The following is a 25,327-nucleotide window of genomic DNA, read 5'->3' as shown; positions in this document are numbered from 1 at the left end:
ATTAGTTAATTTTACTGTAGATCATTACATAACTTAATACATAAATATGTCAAAAATAAGTAAAGACATCAAGTACGTTGTGCCATGATGGGTTAATTACAATGTTGTAGGTTTGTTGAGAAACCTAACATTCACTAACCTCGAGTCAGACACCAGGCCAATTTTTGTTCATGCATTTTTATATTTTTTAAATTGTAAAAGTAACAGATAGGTTAGATTTGTTACATAAATAAAATGACAATTTTTTCCACATCTAAGTTCCACATCTAAGGAAACCATAACTAAAAAGAATGATTAGGTTAGGTTAGCAGCATATAAAAAACATATTCTTAAAACCTGTCACATAATTTCAGTTCTGATCAAAGGTTTGTGAATTTTAGGCTTTCATTTAATTAGATATAGTTCTTCTTTACTCAATTTGGTACCAAATGTATTAGCATACCTCAACTCCCACATTCTAATAGGCCTATCATTCAGATTCTATGCACATTATTTTAAACTTCATACCTCCGTGCATTACTATGCAACAAATGCAGCATTTAACTGTTCTGTTGCAAACCACTAAATTATAATTATAGGCATTGTTACTAGAAATACCGTCTAAAATTGTGGGATAAAAATGTTTTCAATTCATTTGTTATTAAATTCTGATCTTTTAAATGCTTGATACTTATTATATATTGTAATACAAATATTGTTTCATCGCAACCAGTTCCAAGGAACTGTTCATTATATATTTATTAATAATTGGTGTAAGTATTGCCTAATACACAAATTTTTACAATACATTTTCATGATTTCAGTACATTTTCTATAGGCAGCCTATGTATGTACATGTATAAATACTTCTATCGACTTTTTTGGAGTGTACGTAGCCATTACTTACAGAATCATTTGGTTTGCTTTTGCTTGTATGCAACAGTGTTTCTGTTTACTGGTGAAAAGAACCATTAGTTTATGTGTCTGCTTGAGTGCTTTTGTAGGAATGGTTCAAATTAATAAAGTGCCAAAAATTGTTATAGGCATAGGTGCAACCCAAAAAATGGATAGGGTAAGGGAGGGACAGTACCAGTAGGTCACATTAAAAATGTTATGTTTTACAAAACAAATTCTAAAAATGGCTTAGAAAATTGTAAGTAATCATATTAAAATAAATACCAAGAGCTACAGAAGCTTAACAATATGTACTGGAGTTGTGAAACATGCTCAGTTAGATGGCCTGGTAGCTGATACTTGTCTGCTGCTGCTCTAATAATAGTTTATTTAATACTTCGCAAAGTGAAGGAAACACTATTATTAGTTAAAACCATTTAGTACCTAATATGGTGTGGAGACATAAAACAAAGTAACGATCTACAGCATCTGAGATTTGCAGTGAACTTTAAGTAAGCTAACACACTGTGAGAACAGGTAAAACTGAAGATTATATCTAAGCCATTTATTGTCTTGAATATTGTGTTCTAAGCCAGCCTGATCTAAGATTTTATTGGTTGGAAAACACATAATTTGCCTGATTTTCCAGGAAATAAAACACAGTGCACATTATAGGAAAATGTGCTTTTTTTGGGGTTGTTCAGATACTTACAGCTTCTACAGTTATCTGTGGAGTGTTTCTACTATTAGATAATTACAGATTTTTAACATTCATGATTATTATGTTTTAGAAAAAGGTAAAAAACAATTTTGTCAAGCACTGTAGATTAGGCTCTCAAAACATAGTTTTGCTTATTTCGACACTTAGCTCCTCACTGGTCACGTGTTGCAGTATTACACCATTGGTCATGTGCGAGAAATTTCTATCTGCTTCTTTAATTATAAAAAGTATCTGAGTAAAATTAAGAATAGTACCTACTGGCTACTATGTATATTGTGTTCTAAAATTATTTCAATATTACATTTACATGAACATTTGTGTTGCCTGGGAACAAAACTTAAGAATAAACCAAATTATTAAGCATAAAATTTTAAGTGAAGTTTTTTTATAACCATGCAGAATTTTTATCCTCATAGGGCAGGCAAGTATAAGTAGAAACTTCTGGGCAGATAGGCATCTTTCATGTTGTGCACAATTTAATAGTTATCAATTTTTTTGCAAGAAATATGTTGCAGCAATACTGCAAAAAAAAAATATAGAACTGAATCTGCAGTGCCACCTTAAAAGATAATATTGACAATGTCACAACGAGACTCACTACACTGAACACACAGCTTATGTGGTTGCTGGAGTTACAAGGAATGTGATCAATTTTCAATACTTATAAGGAAACTGCCAGGATTAAAATGTGTAGTAATATACTCTAAAAATAAAGTTTAAATTACCATTGGAATAGGTACGTCAGATTCTGTCTAGTTTTAATGACATAATAAACACATCTGCTGTCTACTGACAAATACAATTCTGATATTTCTGAGTGGTTTCAAATTTTTTTAATACCAATAACAATAAAACACTTACGTTTGACTCTAAACAATTCATGTATTCCTTCAAAATGGTATTTTACCACAAAACATATGCACTTGAAAAACTGGTAAATTATAGTTATCCAAGGGTTAAAACATTAAATTTTAAGGAAATAGTGAAAAACTAGATCATGACTAACATAAATTTTTAAGCCAACCCTTCATTAATATTACGAGCCAATATTGATGACGTGTCTCTAGATATAATTGATGTCAGTCAATGCAGAACACACACTAATCCCAAGCGACTAGCTGCTATGCGACGATAGAGAAGATTCTCAGCTTCCTTCGGACCTCTGGGTAGTCTCTCCGATGCCAGGAACTTATACGGATAGTAGCAAAGAATAATTACTGCTATGGATGCTGGAACTGGAACAACGTCAGAAATCAGCAATTTCTGTGGCTCCTGAAAAGTCTGAGACTTGGAATAGTCTCACCATCGATGATATAGTAGGAACCAAGCTCAGGAACATAGTCATCTTGTTGCACTCTCAAATGATTGCGACAGACGCGGTAGACTTATTGGAGCGTAGATACTCCTTTATTCTGATACTAGAAAAATCAAATTTTCTATAACTAGCACTTTGCCGATTACTGTTAGCTAAGTTGAGGTAGTTGTGTGTCTTCAAATCAAAATGGCAACCTTCAGCTCTTTTTCTATTCCAATTTTGAAGACCACCTAACTTGGTTTGCTGTAGCAACCAAGGCGCAAGGAAACTATGAGAAGTTTTTCCAATTGGAGTCAATGAAACTCATGAAAAGAGAAAATAACTATGAAATTGTGTCCGGTGCATAGATAATTTTATAAATGGAATAACAACTTTAAAGAATATATAGTTAAAAATTAGAAATTAACTTCTATCAATGTCTAAACCAAGGTGAAATGGAATGGCTTACATTAAGTTGGCTCTTATCTAGTTAACTTATGCTCCAATATACATTACATTTAAATCAATTAACAAAAAATATGAAATAATTTAGAATAATTATATTGACAAAACTGTAAACCGCTGGACTGTTTACAACAACAATCTCCTTCAGTTTCACAAACGTGACTGGTTGCGCAATGAAAAAAGTTATCACATACTATGCACAACATTAAACAGACTTGTCTCAAGTCACCAATACACCATTAGTTGCAACCAATTTGGGTGTGCCTATGAAAGTTGAAAATTCAGCTAGTGAGGACAAGGCTGCTCTGACTAGTCTTAAAAAATAAAGCCACATTATTTTTTAGTGTGACAAATGCATGCTCAAAGTGTGACCAACGATAGGTAGATCAACACTTGTGGTGTATAATTTTAATTTGAACACACCTAGCCCACAAAAAACTGTCAATGATGTTCAGCCCTAATACTAATGACCTTGTTGAGTTACTTTGGCCACTCCAGGCTATAAAATGATGTATAACATTATCATATGAGAAGCTGATGAATGAGAAACAATTAAGACAGTATAACTACCTATTTGACAGTACTGGAAGAAAACAATTTAATTTGTTGATGTTTTAGATTATTAGAAACCATCTACAGTTAAAATTTATAACATGCTAAAATTGTGGAATGTTTCAAAAAAATGTTAGAAGACAGTGTTAAAAAAAATTAAATAAATACCAAGCTTGATTAGGACAGCAGTGATATATAGTAACAAAGAGTGACTTCACTGGCAAATAAGTCCCAGTAAACTGGACAAATGTAAAATACCTCTTTATGCATGTTTAGTAATGCCACAGAAGAAAGGATTGATGTTATTCTGAAACACAACTCTATAATCAAAGTAACTAGTACCTAAAGCCTCTAGCCAATGACATACCTAATGAAAACACATTGCTAGATCCACATAAAACTTAATGTTTTGATTCTGATACAATCAGATTTTACTTTCAAATGAGCAGTGAGATTTTTTTATACCAACTTAAATGATTTTTTATTGCTCAAGTCTAAGTGTTTTTAGAATTTATAAATCTTTTTTAAAGAAAAGCTTAATTTTAAAATATTTATATTTTCAAGGGTCAATTTTGAAAGTTTTTCCTGAACGAAACTAAGTACCAGGTTAAATTAACAATAAAAAAAAAACAATTAAAAGGCCTAATTTTTTTTTTGCGAAGATGCATCAAAATATTAGTTTATTACCTATGAAGCTAAGCTTTAGTTAAGTTTATTTATGACTTTACATAGAATTACTGTATTGTAGATGGTTTTTCACATTATAATATAATCAAACTAAATTAGTGCACTGTGTGCCAACTGTATAGAAATTTTATTGAAAAATATTAATGTCTAGATTTGTTTTAGTATGTTTATTAGAAATTCATGTTTGTTATTTTTATGTCCATAAATAACATTTAAAATCTTAATTTTAATTATTCATATACTTATATTTTTCATTTTACTCATATAATATTGGTGTCATTATTTCATGTGGTTGTCGAAACTGATACTTCAAAATTTAACAGAAATATATTTGGAATAGACAACAAAGGAATATGATAAAAATGATATAGGTATTTACAGTTTCAAGAAGTGATGTGTTGTTTTTATGCCCTGATCCACTAATGGAATGTCGAATTGGTAGTAATAGGGTTATTTACAAATTTAATTTTCCTATAATGTAAATGAAGTTTAAATTGCTTCTAACATATGTTTGTTCATTTTGGTATGTAATATTAACAATTTATTAAGCCCTTTAATTTTAAAACAATAATGGGACAAAATTCCTTCTGTGACGGTACTTGAAGTGTTTTCATAACTGAAATATTTAAGTAAACAAAACCATAACATTTTGTTGTTTTTTTAATGTAAAATGAAGTACATATCTGGAATATTAAGCACACAGAGCCTTGTTAAATTAGCATTCTATTCAGAGGTAAAAAATTTCACATTGAAATGAGAACACATTGTTTTTTTCTTGTCCTTCCGTGACGTTATACTTAAAAGTTTTTATAAATTAATTCTACATATATTTAAAAGCAGATATGATCTCAAATCATTCATATCAACTCACATTTTCTTGCAAAACATTCAATTATAAAAAAATACATTGGCATAACCCTGAAATAATTTAAGGTAATATTTTAGTTCATTAAGTTGTTATTTGTGCAGGCTTTTAATTGATGTATTTTTGTTTATTTTTTAATGTGATTTTAGAATTATACATTATATTTTCAGGGCTTGAATTTTGTACAGCAGTTAAGTTTATGCTGTGGTTAAGTTTTTTTAAAAATGTAGATTGTAACTTAAGACTAAGGCTGATTAGGTTAGGTCGATAATATTTAAAGTAGGTACTGTAAAATCATTAATATGTTTAAATTCTTGCAAAAAGATTTAAAATTCTAAATGGATTCTTAAAAATTAGTTAGGAAGTTGTTAAGGGCTTCAATGTTGAGGAAAATTGTGTGGTATACAAATTTAGATTTACAAATGTAAAAATGAGTAAATATTAATATAAAATAATAAAACAAACCGTTATTCAGCTGTATGGTGTTAAATGGATTTTTACTCCACAATATCCTTGACTTGCTTTGTCGTAATACCTACTAATGAGTTTTTGAATCCAGTGGGAATGAAGGAACTATAAGATAATCAAGAGCAACATATACATACGCTACTGACTACATACACTAAAAATCACGATGAAAATTTATTTTATGAGGGAAGGCCACTCTCGTCAAAAATTACCACCAAAATTTAGCTCACTGCTCTTCTGCAAACAAAAATTGAAATAGTGATAATATTTAATAATTCCCTATTTAATTGCAAAAACCCCTGATTGGCTTCTGAGGGCACACCCAACAAACCTTCTGCATTTTTTTTTTAAATTCAATTAATTTAAATATTTAATGAAACATTGCAGGTATACGGGTGTAATGTCGGCATTAGTTTATCAAATATTTTGAGGGGAGAGGGAGAAAGTTGCATATTTGATAGCACAAAACTGAAGGGAAGGGCAAGAGTTTTAATCAAAAATTTGAGGCTTAAAGCAATTACCCGCCCGAAAAAATGTACACAGTAATTATTTCAGAAAAGTTATGCAATTAAAAATCATTTATTTCAAAAGTGACATGGCCTGACGTGTTAAATAAACGTTTTGCCTACAAGTTATGCCTATATACGAAACAAGCGACATGCAACGCTAAAATCCAATAAAATAACAATGAAAGTTAGCATGTCACTGCATCACTGCTATGCAATGGCCTTCAAGCTAAGAGAGCAAGCTACTTGAGAATTTCAGATGTTTTAAACTTTTAAATACTTACATTGCAGCTTAGCTTCCGCGCCATTGGTGATGCCGATGGCGACGAGCAGCAAAATTCCCTGAATAACTTTCATTCTGAATGTGGAAAGCAGATTTAATGACGAAAGAAGAAATGATTAACAAATGTAGTTAAACCTTGATGATTTAAGTTCGTTAAACGAAAATACAGAAAAGGGACACTATAAAGGAAATTTTGCCAACTAATTATCCTGACGTCCACCTTTACACACACTGGCGTAGAAGGCGACTCGAACACTAAAACTTGTTTAGATGATGACGAATAAATAGCACATAGTACCCCCCTCCTTGCGCGCGACAATGCACTCCCCTCCAGAGACAATCTCCCCTCCCGTGACAAGGGGAATACGGACTTCGGCCTTCGGTTGATTACACTACAGTCATTTCTATTGGTCGCGCAGTTGCGGCGTAGTAGGCTGCTGCGCGCGCAACCTCGACACGTGACTAGACGAGTATGTATGCGGTGCAGTGACGAAATAACTTTAGTCGAGCTGATTCTGTTCGTTCGAGTAGGTTGGTGATAGTGGTTCTTGGTGAACTTAACGATAAATCAGGTTTAGAAGGCCTACTTATTGTTGGTAATTAGATGATTGGAAGTTATGTTAATATTAATGTTGCCTGCATGTCGTAATTTATATATTAAACGTCTTTTTTTCCATTCGTACCTACTTGGTAATTTTGATATGTTGCGATCTTAGCAGAACTGATATATTTGTTTTATTTTATGTTGATAGCGATCTTAGCAGAACTGATATATTTGTTTTATTTTATGTTGATAGGTTCATCATGAAGGTTGTGGTAGTGTTCTGTTCCATCTTCGCTGTTTGCGTTGCTTTCGAATCTTGCTACACTGATGTGGTTGAGGCGTGCAACAACAAAGGAGGTTAGAATATTACTACATACGATTCTAGTATCTAAAACATTAAAATTTTCTCTCAATTTTGATGTAATTCTCACATGTATGATTATTTTAATATTTTTAACAGTTTACATTTAGATTATAAGGCCCGTTTTACAGTGACACGGAAACTGATATGGGTCTCGCGGAACAGGATTTCTACAATGGCACGCAGACGGGTCTAACCCGTAAGAATTCTCGCTCGGCAATGCGGTTTTCTTCAGTTTACGTTGCTCCGTGCGACCAATAGAAGCCGAGTATTTGTCTGCGGTGGTAGCCACATGTTATATAGTTTATGTTATAAATATGTTACAACTTTAAGCATATCTAATGTTCTATTTTGACTTTGTAATTTATTTTTATTAAATATGTAATTTCTGCCTGTGCTATTATCTCAAAGAATTTTTTATATATATATATATATATATATATATATATATATATATATATATATATCATAACCTTGAAATGCAATCTCACTGGTTGCCATTTTTATGTTTCCATGCATTGTGGAAGCAGCAGAGATGTGATAGTGAAATTTCTGGGAAGTCCTTCTCCGTTTGCATGTCATTGTAGAATGGGCCTAAGCTGGACTCTCAATCATCATCCATCGAACATGTGACATTTAGCCAATCAGATGACCTGCTAAATTCTATCCATCTGACATTTAAACCTTTTTAGATGGATGGTTGAATGAAATTATAACCTCAAAAATGTCTGAAAGGCATTGGGTAGGGTCACAATACTTCAACAACATTAAAGCTACTATGTGCACTATGTTGGAGAACATTATTTTTCAAAAACGGGTAAATACGTAGTTTAGCAGTATTTCCGAAAAAATCTTAAAAATCCGAAAATCCTTTTAGGTAAATCTGTATTGTACGGATTAGCACCAAAAAAAATCGTACAAATATGAAATAACTTTCATTATATGCTATCTTACGTCCTCTTTTCAGAACCGCCTGCGGAGATAAAAAATTCCAATTACTTTTGGAGATATCGAATTTTTTAATATTCATTTTTTGGCGATTTTTTTTTAAAAAAAATTTAAAAATCCGAAAATACCTTTATTCTGTGCTCTTTAACTTCCTCTTTTCATTAAACCCGGCGGAGATCAGAAATTCCAAATACTTTAGGAGATATTGAATTTTTTAATTTCCTTTTGTGCACTGCTGCGGCGTTGAGCGGGAAGCCTACGATTCACACATCTTTCTGGACATACCCGAATACTCACGTTGGCAAGCCTTCTTTTCTTAAAATTAGCAAGAAGTAATTAAAAATACTTTAAAACATTGTATATGGTTGGTTATATTAGGTAAGTATAGCTACATTAAAAAAACTGTAAAATCATTTTATGGTTGCTTAGCAAATAACATTTTAATATGTAGCTATCCAGCACTAGGAAACCGTTTACATGATTTCACAGTATTTTTAATGTAGCTATCCTAACCAAATCAACCATCCACAATGTTTTGAAGTATTTATAATGTAGCTAACAACCTAATTGACCATTAGTTTTCATGAGTTGCATATTTATTTACAATAAACAAAAAAAAAAAAACCGAAGATGCACGATCGGGCGTTTGCCTCTCGTCTGTTGAAAGGCTTGCCAACGTGAGTATTCGGGTATGTCCAGAAGGATGAGTGAATCGTAGGCTTCCCGCGTTTCACCATTGTTGCTTGTTTACAAGAATGATTTTTTTTTTTTCCGCGACGTAGTTGAACGACTACATCACGTAAAAAGAAAATTACGTGAGTTCCTACTGTTCATCCTTTTTCCCGGTTTGTTAGGTCAGGTCAGCTACATTATAAATACTTTAAAACTAAACAACCATTAAAATTAATTTTTATTATTTTTAATGACCGTTCAGTTTCAAAGTATTTATACTGTAGCTGACCTGACCTAATCTACCTTTGTCCCGTTTTGTTAGGTCAGGTCAGTTACATTATAAATACTTAAAACTATACAAGTAAAATTAATTGATATTATTATTAATTTCCGTTTATTTTGAAGTATTTATCATGTAACTAACCTTACCTAATGGAAAATTTCTGTTATTTAGGCATTCACGCACACACGGCAAAATATAAAATGGCGTCTGTTGAATGATTACATAGGGCTTGTATTGCAAAATAAGAACGGCGATATCTCCAAAAGTAATTGGAATTTTTAATCTCCGCAGGCAGTTTTGAAAATAGGACGTAAAAGAGCATATAATGAAAGTTATTTCATATTTGTACGATTTTTTTTGGCGCTAATCCGTACAATATAGATTTACCTACTTTGGTTTATTCTATTCTCTTTAACTTCTTCTTTTCAATAAACCCGGTGGAGATAAGAAATTCCAAATACTTTAGGAGATATCGCTGTTCTTATTTTGCTATACAAGACCTGTGCAATCATTTGACCGCTGAAATTTTTTTTATTGCCATGTGTTCGTGAATGCCTAATTAATTAAAATGGTCGATTGGGTCAGGTCAGTTACATTTTAAATACTTTCAAACTAAGCTGACATTAAAAATAGTGAATTAATTTTAATGGTTCTTTAGTTTTAAAGTATTTATAATGTAATTGACCTGACCAAACAAACCGGGACAAAGGATGAACTCTTGTAATATTTTTTTTTTTACTTATTACTTGCGCAACAATATCCAAATAACAAAAAAAACATTAAAATTTGAAACGTTAAAAACTCACCAAGTTAGAGGCGGGTACAATTCCTTTGCCATTAGTAGAAAATGATGTAGTCGTTCACCTACGCCGCGAAGAAAAAAATTCATACTCGTAAACAAAAAACAATGGTTCATGCCGCATGAATGCACAGGTATTGTGATGGAAATTAAAAAATTCAATATCTCCTAAAGTATTTAGAATTTCTTATCTCCGCCTGGTATCATGAAAAGAGGAAGTTAAAGAGCATAGCATTTTCTGAATTTAAAATTTTTTTTAACAAATATCGCCCAAATATGAAAATTAAAAAATTTGATCCTAAAGTATTTGGAATTTATCTCCACCGGGTTTAATGAAAAGAGGAAGTTAAAGAGCATATAATAAAAGTATTTTCAGATTTTTAACATTTTTTCGGAAATACTGCTAAACTACGTATTTACCCAAAAACGTCGCTGACTTTGTGCATGCGCAGATAAACAAAAACACCTGTTCTTGCACTGTATTGTACTGTACTTCTGTGTTTGCTTTAAATTAGTATCATGTCAATGGAAAAGTTCATTAATGAATTATGATATTTTCAATTTGTAAGGAATAAATCGAGAGAATATACTAAGAAAGATATTCCTGGGATTTGCTTTCATAGGAGATTATTAAGGAAATAATAATTATTGGTATGAATTCCCATTGTTATTGATTTTCCTATTTTGTTGAATTCATGAACCCATTTCTTTTTTAAGTTTACATACTGTGAGAGCCAGCAGAATATTATCATTGTCTGTATTATTACTTCAATCCCACAGCATGGCGTTTCTCAGACATTGTGAACTAAACTATCCTGTGTAGCCATCGGTGCAGCAAACATAGCTGAACTTTCTGTGTGGCCTTGCTTTAGTCCAACAATATCTTTTTTGGCTGTTGGTAAATTGTGCCAAGCCAAATATTTCCATAAAATGTAGTATAGAATGCACTAAAAACAGTGTATAAGAGAAAAAACATGCTATCTCAGCCCATGCTTTTTTTTTTTTTTGGGCAGATTCTGTAGTCTTTCAACCCAATGTCATACGGAATACCATGACCCTGAAATTTATTAATTTAAAGTTCTTCGCTGAACTTTTCCATTCTTTGATTGTATCTTCACCAATAAACTATAACAACATTGACCATAAACTTAATGATATCTGTTTATATAAACAGGTGAACACTAGCTACAAATATTAAAATGTACCCACATGTAAAATAAAATTTCATTGTTCAGCATAAAGATTTACCAAGTAGGTAAATATTTTTGAAGTTTGATTCTGTAAGGTTTCTGTTTCCATTTAGCTTTCTGTTGAGCAGCATGACATAACAAAATTAGATATAGAATCTATTCATGCAGGCCATCAGGATGCATATTTTTTCAGGGTGACGTTATGGCGATCTTGTATTTCATTGGCTGTTGAGGATATCGGGCCTGTCGTGTTTTGCCTTTTGTGGCATTGTGACTCCAGCCTTAGTCGGCAGGATCAAAGTTTAAAAATATGAGGGACGTGTGGTAATTGTGAATCACTCGGCTTGTTGAACGACAGATAATAATTGAGAGTCTAGCTTAGTGAAGGCCTGGGCCAGCTCAAATCCATTTTTATTAGATTTTGAGTTTTCCGTTTCCGGTTTTTTGATAATTCTGGAGAGCCACTTTTCTAAAGGAAAAAAATCATTTTTGAAATAGATTTTATTTTTACCTGCTTCCTGAAAATATTTCAATCATTTTCAAATAGTATGTTGTAATACATTGTAGTGTACCATTTTAAAGTGTTGTAAATCTGTGAGATTGTGAGAATGGTTGGTTGGGTTAGGTTAGCTACATTTTAAGTTTTAGTTAGTTGGAATATAGGTACTAATTTCAGATGTAGCTTACCTAATTAATTTAATTTAGAGCTCTTATTTCTATAGAATATGTTTCATATAGCTAACCTAACCAAAGTTACCATGAGTTCAAAGTATTTTAAAGTAGCTAAACCAACCTAATTGTTCACACAATTTCAAAGGTTTTTTTTTCAATGTAGCTAACCTCACCTAACCAACTGTCAGCAAAAATTTATAGTATATTATATGTATTCAACATAACCCGACCTACCAAATCTCACAATATTGCAGAGTTGGTATTGTAGTTAACCTAACTTGTCCACTCGTTACAACTGTAAACTACTGGATTTATTACTCACCGACTTAAGGAAAAATTCAAAAACATGTTGGAAAGATTTTTTTATTTTTAGAAAACTGTCTTTTTCAGAAAATACCATATAGTATGGTCATCTGTCACTTTAAAGGTGTCCATTGGAGTAAATGCATACAATATGTATGGATTTTTTTTTGCTTTTAAATGTTAGGTAACATGTTTTGGTGTTTTTTATAATGATTCAAAATATACATATTTTTTGATTTTGCAGATCATTCCACTGAGTTCAAGGTAGGCTACATAGTATTGTTTTTGGAAACTGTTCCACATCATGTATTAAAGTTTATCCCTTGATCCTGATGGTATGCTCGTGTATATAGTAATATTGTAGTAAACTTGTTTGTTTGACACAGGTGCATCTGATATCAAACACTGTGATGCCAAGTATGGTGCTGCCAACATGATAATGTATGACCTACAAAGTTTTGCTAATGACCACATTACCCGCAGTTTCCAGTACTTGCTGACGGTAAGTTACTGTGTTTTTGATTAACATCTGTGGCTATAATTTTTGCCTTAAAGCAATATCGCAATAGGACAATATGTGAATAACTAGTCAATTAGCATTGCTGATTTATGCCCTTGAAAACGTAGGTACCACTCCACCTCGCCAGGTTTGCTGAGGCCCTTGTCTTGCGTATTGCTTACCAGTTTCCCATATTGTCCCCATTACAATATTTGCTTAAAGCAATTTTCTTCAACAGAAAAATGCACAGGTTTTCTGTGTTTTCAGTTTTGTATTTTATACATCATCATCTTACAATAAAAATTCAATTGGCCTCAAAAGTATAGGTAACATTAATTTTGAAAAGTGTATATCATAAAGATAAGTACATACCTAATCAACTACCTATTCATTAATAATGTACTGCAGTCAGTTGTGACAAATTCACTGATCTTAATTGTAAACCTTGCTTCAACAAATGACAATTGCTAGCAGTGCTCAGTTCTAAGTGTTTCTCTTTGTTAGATAGGTATTTGTGAAAATTAAATTAAAATGTATAAATGGTTTCACTTATGACAGATAACATATAGGTAACGTAAAACTATCCATATGTTAAGATTCAAGGTGGCTGGCATCAGGAATAACATGGAATAACTATGAAAATTATAGGCTGGATCACAAGCAGGGGTGTAGCCGGGGGGGGGGGGGGTGTTAGGGGTATAAACCCCCCCCCCCCCCCAGCTACAAATCTTTAATTAAATTTCTTATTCATCACTCAAACAAATTTCATATAAAAAATTAATAAAATGTTTACCATTACAATATTTAAATTTAAGTACTGAAAACTGCTAAAATAGCACTATTTTACACCATAAAATCCAAATTTTCCCGGGGGAGGACCCTGCACCCCCCCCGTATTAAAGCCTGGCCATGCTTCTTAACACCCCCCATACACGAATCCTGGCTACGCCACTGATCACAAGCTATTTCACAAATGACAACCCAGCAATTTTGCCATTCATATTGTATTTGGGTTTATTTGTCAAATGTTGCAATGTTGTTTTGCCATCTTGAATTTGAGCTCAACTGTATTCTGTCATGAAATTAGAGGATTGTGAGGCAAAGCTGTGTTAGTGTTAAATACTGTAGTAAATAACTTAGATTGTTAGTTGGTTTGCTAACCACCCAGTCAAGTCAAAACGGCCTGAAAGTGCTGAAAGTGTTCCCTGTACATAACATTCTTTACATGTTGCCTGTTAAACAATGCTTGAGGGTTGTTTGGTAGCAGACTGCTGAATGTACTCTGGATGTTGGCCACCAGTGACACAGTGCTTGCTTGTGCCAGGCGACCCACTTTGACAACTACGAGAAGAACCGCGAGGGCTTCACAAAGCTGTTCCGCAAGCTGTCGGACACAGCCTGGGAGGATGGAATCAAGCTCATCAAATACATCACCAAGCGCGGTGGCCAGATGAACTTTTCGTCGCGCAAGCAGGACAAGCTGCTGGAGGTGAGTCCGTGCTCTCTCGTGTCTTGCAACTATCACCTTTACATTCTGCACACTTATACAGTGCAAATACTGACTCTGATTCATAAGAACTCTATAAAATGGTGAAGCATGGAATTTGTAAAATGCAATAAAATTCTGATTTTGTCATTATATGGAAAATTTCTACATTTGGATGAAAACATTAATTTTTGCATGGAATGCTGTTTTTTTTGTGTGTGTTTGTAGGTAGGTGCAATCTCTTAAAGCTTCACGTGATATGTCTTAGATTTGTAACAAAAGACACCAATTTTGATACCAATGTATTTGAATATCTCAAATATAGGGGATTTTTTACTTTTGCAGTCCCAATCAGTAATGTGGATGGTACAACTGTGATATGTGTGCCGTGCTTAAGCCCACTCCACACAATGCCCATTTTCTGCTTTAACATCTGTTATACATACTCATGGGTGTAAAAATGTGCATAAAAGTTTGTACTGTATAGCAGAAGAGAAGAAAGAATTCTGAACTCCATTCACACAATACCTAGAATGTTAACAGTAAAAAAACCAGCCAAAGCAGTTGCAGACTAAAGCAAGCATATCGGGGTGGGGTAAACATGTTTACAATTTAGCAAAATACTGAGGGAAAAAAATGAAAATTGCAGCTGTTTATGTTAAGAATTATGTAACTTATTGAATGATTTTTATATTTGATTTCTAAGAAATACAACAAAGGTGGTTTAGTGTTTAAAAACAAATACAGAGCAATTTTGAAATTAACGAGATTGTATTTTTTATTCATAGGTTAGATTTAAAACTTAGTAATATAAAATTTAAAGAATAGAAGGAATATTGGGTTTTCCTTAATGTAGTTTATTTATAATATGTTTATAACATTGAATCACAGTTTATCTAGCTAATTCACAGTATTAATTGTGCTGATATAATTGTAACAGTAAAAAATGCTACAGATTCTCACATTTTTTATATGTTAATTGATTACTAACTTATTTTACTACTTTGAATTGTAACTAACAATTTTTGTAACCCAGAGGGAGAAAGAAATCTGGATAGTTCGCATAATAAAAATATCTAAAGTGAAGGAAAACAATCTCACATTTTCATTTAAGCTAATAGGTGTTGGTGTCTGTGTAGTTTTAATTTATTCATTAATAATAATGGACAGTTGTTTCCTAATAAATGTTGGTGTGTTTATTGCAGAATTAGTAATTTTTTTAACAATAAATTATTTTTATTTTAAGAAAAAAAGAAGTACTTAGTATGAAAAAAACAATGGTCTGAGCTATGTATTTAATACTATAACAATGAGATCTGTTTTTTTTTAAATGTACAAAAACGTTTTAGCAGTGGCAAGGTTTTGGAACCACATCAAAATGTGCCCTTCAAACACCACAATCACACACTACCACTACACTACCAAGACTTGCATACTTTGGAGAAGAGAATTTTATTAATACTGTAATACACTTTTATTATGTATTTTAAAACTTGCAATTATTTCTTTCTACAGTTATTTTAGTTAAACAAATATATTCCAGGGTAGTTTTACTATCATGAAGTTTCATTTGACATACCAGTACGTTTGTTACGTTCTTTAATTTCTGCAAAAAGGACCATATAAGAGTTTATATTGCTACACGTGGGTCCGCCATCTTGACTTCCGTTTGTAGGTATAGCAGAAAAATAGAACACGTTATATTACGGTTTTGGATAAGACTTCAGATATGAAAACTTTATACCCAAAAGTTATGAAATGTTACCTAAATGAGAGCATGCACACTAACAGAAAATAGGCATGAAAACAGCTATGGAAATGGGTATTGTGTGGGGCTGGCTTTAGAAACACATCTTCTGGCTTTGTTTATTTTGTGAAAAAGCAGGATGCCTTTGTTTACTAATGAAGTCATGTGTATTTTATATTTATACCAAGTGGTTTTACACTTTTTTTTGACATGACAAAAAATGTGGTAGTTTCTCAAAAAATTTTGCTTCCCAGAAAACCCAAAGAAAGTGAATTTTTATATTGAACTAACTTACTATTTATTTGTTTAAACTTTGCATGTTAGTAATTTTATAGTTTAGGCGCCCAAGATTTATCAATTCATGGTAGAAGTCGTCTTACCCTTTTTTTATGTATGTCTCACCCTGTCCCCTTGTTTCTAAAAACATACATACATACATACCTTTTTGTTGCGACCCCATTTATTGCGACCACCTCTATTACAACCAGAATTTGAGGAACCGTGAAAAAATTGCTGAAAATCCGAAGAAAATCGGACAGAAAATAAGTTTCTTGTGAGTAGCGTGTTACTGCGTTTCTCTTGCCAAGTGCTGTACTGTCGTAGGCAGCACATATCTAAAAATAGATACCCCTTCCTGTCGACCGCTGTCAGCGTTTCACACAAACCGGTTTCATATTCCTTGACTTTAAAACTGTTAATTTTTTTTATAAAATTACATATTATTCTTGAAACACTAAATTCTACTATTTTTTAAATAATACACAAATTACAAAAAAAAACTATTCTGATGTCATTTAACATATTTAGTAGTGGTGCACCAATATGACTTAACCGATTACCTATTCGATTACCGATATGAGAGCAATAATCGGCAGATACAGATTCAGTTACCGATTATAATGAAAAAAAATTTTAAGTGTAATAATGCACACAAATATTTTTATTCCTATGTGAATTTAATAACAATATTAGGTAAAACTGAGAATACAGTTATAATAACAGTATAAAAATATATGAAATACACTATTCAGTCATTGTAAAGTGTTAATTGACTTCTATTTATATTTGTTATTGTAAACAACTTGAACTACAGTCTAATAACTGTAATGTACAATGGGTAAGTTTTTGTTGAGGAAAACTAGCATTATTATAAGCATAAGGTTGCATATCTTTACAAATCATTTCAGCTATTAATTGTCAGTTCTAATGCTCTTGGATCATTCACATCATACAGTATTTTCTTTTCCATGATGTGTTATTTTTGTTTGAGCCAATTTTATTACTTTTCTTGGAACCCTATCTGTATCATAATCATCTGTGGCTACATTAGCACACTTCTCCACTAATTTATCAGGATGCATTCGCTTGATGTGGTTCTATAGGTTAATAGTAGTGTATCCCTGCTGATTGGTAAGTCCACTACAACCACTACAAGAAATTACCGTTTTACAATGTGAACATGTTGCTTTATTTTGTTCACTTAGGTTTATAGAAAAATGTTTCCACTCTTCTCTTTTTTCTTCCTACTCGCCATCTCACTATAATATTATATAAATGACACCAAACCAATTCTAGCACATGTGATGTTATTTATGTTGACTGAATATATAAAATTATAAATACTTATTCACTTTTCACGTCACACACAAATAACACAACTGATAATGATGCCAAAGATGCCCATAAGTTGGTAAAACACAGTGATAAACTCTAGAAGGTATCGGGACTGCGATTTATGAACCGCTACTACGACTCAAAAAGATCGATTGTCATAGAATCCACTGTAATTGCTTGTGGTATTTCGATTGCGTGCCATCTATTTTACGTCTCTGGCTGTAGGTAATGAACAAGGCCACTAAACAAGACGGAACAAAAGACGAAAGTAAACAAACGTGTGGGAAAAATGTATTTTTTTATTGTTAGAGGCAATGAGAATTATTAAACTTAACAAAATATCTATAATCATAATCTGATCGAGTTAGATGAATTTTGTAATATATACAAATATTACCGGATTTCGTGTTAAAATGGCTAACAAAATATTACACTGTAAAAACCTACTAAATTACGCCGGGCTGAGTATAGTTAACACTTTGCACAATGCTGTATGTATCGTATTATTAAAAACGTTTCACTTAATTCCAGATAATTTATCTGAATAGCAAAAAATGGTAACATAATATTCTTTTTAGTTAACACAAGATTAAATGAAACACGTAGATAATCGGCAAAGTAATCGTTAAGATAATGGTTGATTACGATTAATCGGAAAGTACCCATAATCGCCGATTACGATTTATCTGTATCCGCATCGGTGCACCACTAATATTTAGGCTTTAAATTTTTTGATTACTGAAGATACAATGCAGTTTTCTGAGTTAATCATCAAATGAAAGCATTGTAAAGCTTTCAACAATTTCTTCTTTTAAGTTTTGACATCTGTTGTAATGACTCAATAAGCATAACTGTCAATGTTATTGTTGAGACTCCAGTGCTGCTGCTGAAAACTGGAAATGCTCAGTCCCAGTAGCCACTAGTATTTTCTGGAAATCACATTCACGCCCATTCATTGCTGCTTCTTCTACTGCTTCCCTCAGTGATTCACAACCATAAAAAGTGTTATCCAGTTCTCCTAACCTGTGAATGCTTTTCACTGTTGACAGAATACTTTTTGTATCATTAAGGGGCCTGCCTCGTCAGAGGTGTATGTGTGTTAGAGGGGCGGGATGATAAGTGCGACGCTTACTGGTATTTCTAGCGCGGTATAGCCTCTAAGCGCAAGGCTCTGAACTGGTGCGCAGTCTTCTCATTGTCAGAGGAAAACTGTGAAATTTGAGCGGTGACCGTTAAATTATATGGTGAAGAAATTAAGATAAATGTGTAATGTAAGTCCCTTAAGTGCTTTCAAGAATCCGTACCGGTTGTTTTACGTCTAAAAATTACTCTGAAAACTTGCGTTTTAGCCATTTTAACTCTTCAAAAAATACAGTTTAAAAACTTAATCTGAAATCAAAAGTACTTTTAGGTCCTCGGCGAACTCTTAAATGCTTTGCTTAAGCAGACCCCACTCGAATATCTTTGATAGTTTTTAAATCACGTTTTTACTGAAGCTCTGCATACCGTATGTGTGCCCGGGTAGGCAGAGCCCTTAAGCAAGATGTGTTCAAAGAACTAAAAAACTCCATACTTGGATCTGAATTGATCAAGCTTAGAAGTTTTTCCCACATAAAGCTGATGCTTTTTGGCATTTCTGCTTCACAAAAGCTTTGTGACAAGTTTCCAGAGACTTTTTATCTTAACAAGCTGAAGAAATATTCTCTGGGAAGTACATTTAAAGCCATTTGTCAGATCTCCTAAATAATTACATAAGAAATAGGCTGTTGGATATTTTGATCCCTCCAGTTTTGCTCAAAATTTCTACAATGTATGAAGCTTAATTGTTTTTTTTTAATTTTTTTTTATTTACAGAATCATACTGTGCCAGTACATCAGCATTTCTAGCAGACAAAGATGTCAGATACTGAACACCACTACTGTTATTTGCTTTCATGCCTTCTTGTTTGAACCAATTGGCATTGGGAACAAGTTCACTGGTTTGCTTGTATTTAAATAGTGGTCCTATGTTTTCTTGTATTCAAGAAGGCAGTTTTCACCTTCACCACAGCTTCATTTACTTCTGACAATTCACAGCACATGGCATTGCCTGCCAGTGCCAGCTTGTGAACCCAGCATTGTACATGTAGGACATATTCACCAAAAAGGATCTGCAGAGATGATATTTCATCATGTAATGAGCTGAGTTGTCTCTAATGTTGCAGAACGTAATGCCATATTTCTGGACAGTCATTTAAGCTTGTTAGCAAGTTTTCACATCAGTTTTTTTTTTCCTCCCCCAGAAAGCTATCAGAAGCAACCTGTAAAACTGGATTTTCCAACTTATCAGACAAAGTCTGTAGTTTCATCACAAAGTAGAAAAATTTTCCTGTTTTCTACCAACTTGCTTCGAGACATACTGTTCTCTTAATGTTTTTATACAAGGCAAGTCACCTACTCCTTTGATAAATTCACACATCAATTCCTGCAAGTTCTGATCTTAGTTTTTCCAAGGGTATATTTGTTTCAGCGAAAACTTCTGTGGTTTTTAATGCAAAGTTATCAATCTCAATTTTTCGGCATTTAGCACTGTTAAAATTGTTAAGTACTGAGGTTTGAACTTTGTCTGGGTGTGTAGACAACTTCTTTGTAGCAGCATCATGTTTGGCTGTTTTTATGTGTTTAAGAACACTAGCTCTTTTTTTGTAAGTCAATGCAAAGTTGCATCATTTGCACAAACGGTCACGTCTGAATTCTTCCGCCCGTATGTACGTATTTACAGGAAGCTTAGGAATTTCAAACAAAAGATTAACAAGTTTTTCCTTAATTTAATATTTTCTGTACATATCCTTAACGTTTTTAGTGAAATGTTTGTTGGTCCTAAACAAAAACTGCACAGAGAACTCAGGATATAAAATGAACTATTTATTGTGTACCCTTCAGTGTCTGGCTTCTTGCATTCACATAGTTTAGTATTGAAACATATTGTCTTTGGTGATGTAGCCATGTTTTTAAACGCAAATGTAACAGATGTGTAAATACCAAACAGTAGTTAGAAAATAAAGTGTGCAGATATTTTTCATTGTTTTTTTGCAATTTTCGGACCCAAATTTTTATTTACATCTATGTAAGTTCACTTTTAAATGTCAATTTTGTAGTATTAGGAATTTTTGGAAGTGAATTCTCAATATTTTATGAAAAGTAAAAAATTCACTCTCTCTCTCTCAAAAAAAAAAATTATTTGATGTTGATGCAAATGCAATAAATGGATGTTCAGACTTGTCACAAAGGTTTTTGTAAGTTAGTTTGGAAAAGTAAAGATAAAATTTGTACTTTTACAAAAAAAAAAGAAGTGTGTGATGTGAGAATTGGCGGTGCTGTGGGAGAATGTTGCAATGACGAGTGGGACATGGTGTGGTGCTGGCTGCGCAGAAGGAGAGTGGCACGTATGAGATCCACGAGCTGGGCAGCCTGTCGCGCGCCCTGGACGTGGAGAAGTCTCTGGCAGAGGAGGCCCACAACATCCACAGCGAGGTGATGCGGCGGCGTGAGAACTACCACGACCCCGAGGTGAGTCTAGCAAGTCTCTTGAGTAACACTTCAGATTGAGACTTATTATTTGTGGCCTATCTATCGGTACTAGCCAGTATCAACAATTTCCTTGTTTTTAGATGTACTATTGATACTTGAAGAACTTATACATATGGAAAACAAAAAAAAGTACAGTAAAACCTCGTATTTACGTTCTCGTTATTTACGTTTTCCCGCAAATAACGTCATTGTATGTAGGTCCGTTTTATTGTACATTAACTTTCGTGTTGCATTTTCCCTGAAATTACACCGCTACGTAACCAAAAAACCCGGAATGTACGTTTCAAAACACGGTAAAAATGTAAATACTCGTCACGTTAGTCATAGATGTGAAAAGTTTGAAGTAGTTCGCCTATGGTCTGTAACCTTTCGTTTTGATGTATCGACAAGTTCTATGGTGCCTCTCCTCTACTAACGTTTTAATCTTTGCTGCCATAGAGAACTTTCGTAGCAGAACCACAAACGGTTTTATTTATGGTGTCATAGAGCACTCTCGTAGCAGAGCATAGTCCGAAGCGCTGAGCTATCGATACTACCGGAAAGCGCTCATACACAGTACGTATATTTAGTAGTGCTGCATTATGTACAGTACATATCTATGATGGCTTTCATTGTTTACATTAGTCAACGTCCGTTTTGGTTAGCACGTGTTTTTTTATCGTTCACAATATTATTTATGGAAAGATTTTGATTGAAGATGGATAGGTATAAAGTTCCACGAAATACTTTATCTATTGAAGATAAAATTAAAATTATTGAGAAGTTTGACAAGCATGTGGGTACCCGAGTGGTTTTGGCCAAGGAACTGAATATTCCTGTTAGTACTTTAAACACAATAATTAAAAATAGGTGTTCTATTGAAGCAAATGCTGCCCAATGCGTTGAATTTATACTATACCTATGAAACAGTACTAGAGAAAATTTAATGTAGGCTTTATGTTGCATTGTTTTATATATTTAAGAAAATTATATTTTTGCAGTGCCCTAAATGTGTTGTAAACAACTATTGTTTGTCTTGTAGCACCAGTAAATGCTGATACATTTTTTTAAGCTAAAATTTAGCATTAACTGCCAATAAAAGTGCTTTCCCACAATTTACACTTTCCCTCAATTTACACTTTTTCCTTGGGGTTCCCTGAAAAGTGCAAATAAGGGGTTTTACTGTATATGTTAATTCACTCATAGGTCACAAGTCTTTTCTCTTTAGTAACTGTTTATAGTTCTGTGATTTTTCTTTATTTAGGGCCTTGTAAGGACACATACGTTTCCGGTAACCCTAAGTCTGCTTGAAAGTTATGTTATCCTTGTGTAGTACCACACATTTTTGTCATATTGATTGGAAGAATCATGGGAACATAATAGGTATATTAGGAAATGAAATTGTCTGCAAATGCATTTTCTTTTCGTCAGAACTGTGGCTGATGCTGACTATTACCGCTTATAAAAATTAGAGGACCTACAACACAGTAGAGAAATGCGATAAATGGTCACCTTCCATATTGCAACAATTTGAGTGCTACAACCTTAACATCACCTAAATCTACCGCCATCTTTTCATACTAGTGGTTTAGTTTTTGTGTGTTTTAAACACATAAAGTAAAAAGCACAGATCTGTGAATAAAAGTTACCAAGGTATAATTTTAAAGGCAATGTATAATTTTATTACTAACTTCAGATGCAATCAATAATTTGAAGCTTGAGAGGGATAGGAACCAAAATATGCCATCTGAATTTAAACATCTGATATACCATAACAATTTTCTTTCATTTAATTTCCAAAATTTGTCCATTTAAGCGTGCAGTAGAATCTTTTTTACACTATTCAAGAGGATGTCTGAGAATGTTGCAAAAAATGGGAAAGTGTAAATTGTAGGATATGTATGAAAAATTCTTTTTTGCTTAGAGAACTGTTATAGTATAAGACCAGAACATACTACTGTGATACAAACATAATTATTCATTAAGGGTGTCTGAAGAATATCTAAATAGAATTAACACTGGAGTCCCATATTATATTCTGTTTAGGTAAGTGTACTTACAGTATATGTACATGCACTTTCATACTTTAATTAGTAATTCTTAGTAACATAATACATTTACAGTTAAGAATATTAAAAAAAAACAGTGCAGTACCAATTGCTCTACTTCGAGCACACGGATGTTACTCAACGTAAAAGGCGGTAATGTAAAAGTGGGATTCTACTATAGTTTGTGTATGAAATTAATCTTTTTTAGTCATCTCATCATAGACATTGTGATTTCTTTACATTCATTTTACCTTACAGGTTTTGTGCTTATAAAATATATACGGCAGATTTTTTTTAGGAGATAGAAGAAAGCATAATTTTGCTCTTAATTGTGTTTCCTGTTCGGCTCACATGAGTAGTATTTGTTCAATTGGTAGTGATGCTTGGTGATACTCAAATGCATAAATTTTATCAGGAAACAAAATTTTTTTGGTTATCTACCTTGAATACTTTTTTAGAGAATTTTAATTTACGTATTTATACATTGCTTACAAATTTTGGAAATCCTAGAACTTGGCACTTACACACACAGATGTTAATAAGTTTTGTATCGTTGTCAATTGTTAAAGAAAAAGCTTTGTGTAACAGGATGGGTATGAGCTTATGGTGTTATAACTACTTATTATTGAGGAAACCTTATTGAAAGGGTCAAAATAATGTGTGATTACAGATTAAGAGCATTGAATCTATTGAGCAGGAAAACTGATGTGGCACTTTTTCTTAACATTGTTTTTGGTTCTGTCACCAAATAATATAAAATTTTCCCCATGCATAATTTTTCCAACCAAGTTTTTTGACGTGACAACGTCTAATAAATCAATGAACGCCGGCTGCATGCACGAAAAAGGATGACTCTTTGTCCTGTTACACATTGTCCCGTTACGCTCATTGTACGTTTGCGCCGCATCTATCTCTCTTCCACTCGATTAGAACAACCATCCATTTGACTTTTTTGAGGCACTTTTAACTTGAAACACTCCCATTCGTTTCCTACTGTTCCTATCATCGTCCTGTCCTTAACAGAATAACACAGATTGGAAGAAGTTAAATAGCAAACATGTATAGAAGTTATAGGTAAAATAATCTCTTGTTAAAGTAATAAACATATTTGAATTAATGAGTGCAAATAAAAGTAAATTTATCAATTAAATTGTAGATTTCATTTCACTCCTTCTTTGTATCCATACAAAATAGTGATAATTCAATAAAAATGATTCAATTTTATTCATATAACTATGCAATCATTTCATAAATGTTTTGTTATGACGTCACGTTAAACTATCGTCCGTAAACAGACTTTACAGACAACCAATTTTTTTTTTCTTTAATCCTTCACATTTTTTGCCTCAGTGGTGTGTAAGATGAGCCAAATTGATTTTCACAATAAGATTGTTTCAACAGCAATGTTTTGGTGCAAATAGTATTTTTGCTATAGCAAAATGTGAGCCAATGAACATATCCTATTTCTTGTCCAGTAGCAATCATTAAATTAGGTAATTTGGTTTTTAATATATAATCCCTTAAATGCATGTGAGTCTAGTGTGGTGCAATGATTTTTGTAATTGCTTCATACACAATTGTGAATGCCCACCAGGTTGGTGCGTACTTGGAAGATGAATTCTTGCATCGCGAAGCAGACAGGATTCGCGAACTGGCCGGCTATTTCAACGACCTGGAGCATCTTGTTGAAGCTAAAGACCCCAGCTTGTCTGTCTTCTTGTTCGACGAGCACTTGAACAGTATCGTGTGAATGGTATACAGTTAGAGCGGTAGTAAAGTAATCTTGTGTCCACATGTGTGTGCCTGCCACATCATTGTAGTTTAGAATCGAGCAAAAACAAGTGTTTGTTAAGATATGTAAACATAAAGTTACTGGAAATAAATATTTAAAATTGCAA

The 25,327-nt window shown here is 33.0% G+C and overlaps 2 protein-coding genes across 4 annotated transcripts in view; one reads left to right on the top strand and one right to left on the bottom strand.

Moving 5' to 3' along the window:
• LOC134527513 (ferritin heavy chain) overlaps nt 1-7,192 on the bottom strand; it is a 20,610-nt gene extending 13,418 nt beyond the window's left edge. Inside the window, exon 1 of the mRNA XM_063360243.1 lies at nt 6,716-7,192. Coding sequence (XP_063216313.1) covers nt 6,716-6,788 — 73 coding nt within the window. The 5' untranslated portion in view covers nt 6,789-7,192. The remainder of the gene's footprint in view (nt 1-6,715) is intronic.
• On the top strand, nt 7,030-25,327 carry LOC134527512 (ferritin light chain). Of its 3 annotated transcripts, none has more exons than XM_063360242.1 (6): nt 7,030-7,184; nt 7,512-7,615; nt 12,873-12,988; nt 14,310-14,474; nt 21,244-21,381; nt 25,024-25,327. In XM_063360242.1, the coding sequence occupies exons 2-6, from the start codon at nt 7,519-7,521 to the stop codon at nt 25,177-25,179; spliced, it is 672 nt and encodes a 223-aa protein (XP_063216312.1). In that variant the 5' UTR covers nt 7,030-7,184; nt 7,512-7,518; the 3' UTR covers nt 25,180-25,327. The 3 variants fall into 3 exon arrangements, with proteins under 3 accessions (XP_063216312.1, XP_063216310.1, XP_063216311.1); XM_063360240.1 differs by having other exon boundaries at nt 7,088-7,310; XM_063360241.1 differs by lacking the exon at nt 7,030-7,184 and adding an exon at nt 7,200-7,404.

Source organism: Bacillus rossius, chromosome 1 (genome assembly GCF_032445375.1).
Source record: "Bacillus rossius redtenbacheri isolate Brsri chromosome 1, Brsri_v3, whole genome shotgun sequence".
NCBI classification, from domain to species: Eukaryota; Metazoa; Arthropoda; class Insecta; order Phasmatodea; family Bacillidae; genus Bacillus; species Bacillus rossius.
This window is presented reverse-complemented; position numbering and strand designations above follow the sequence as displayed.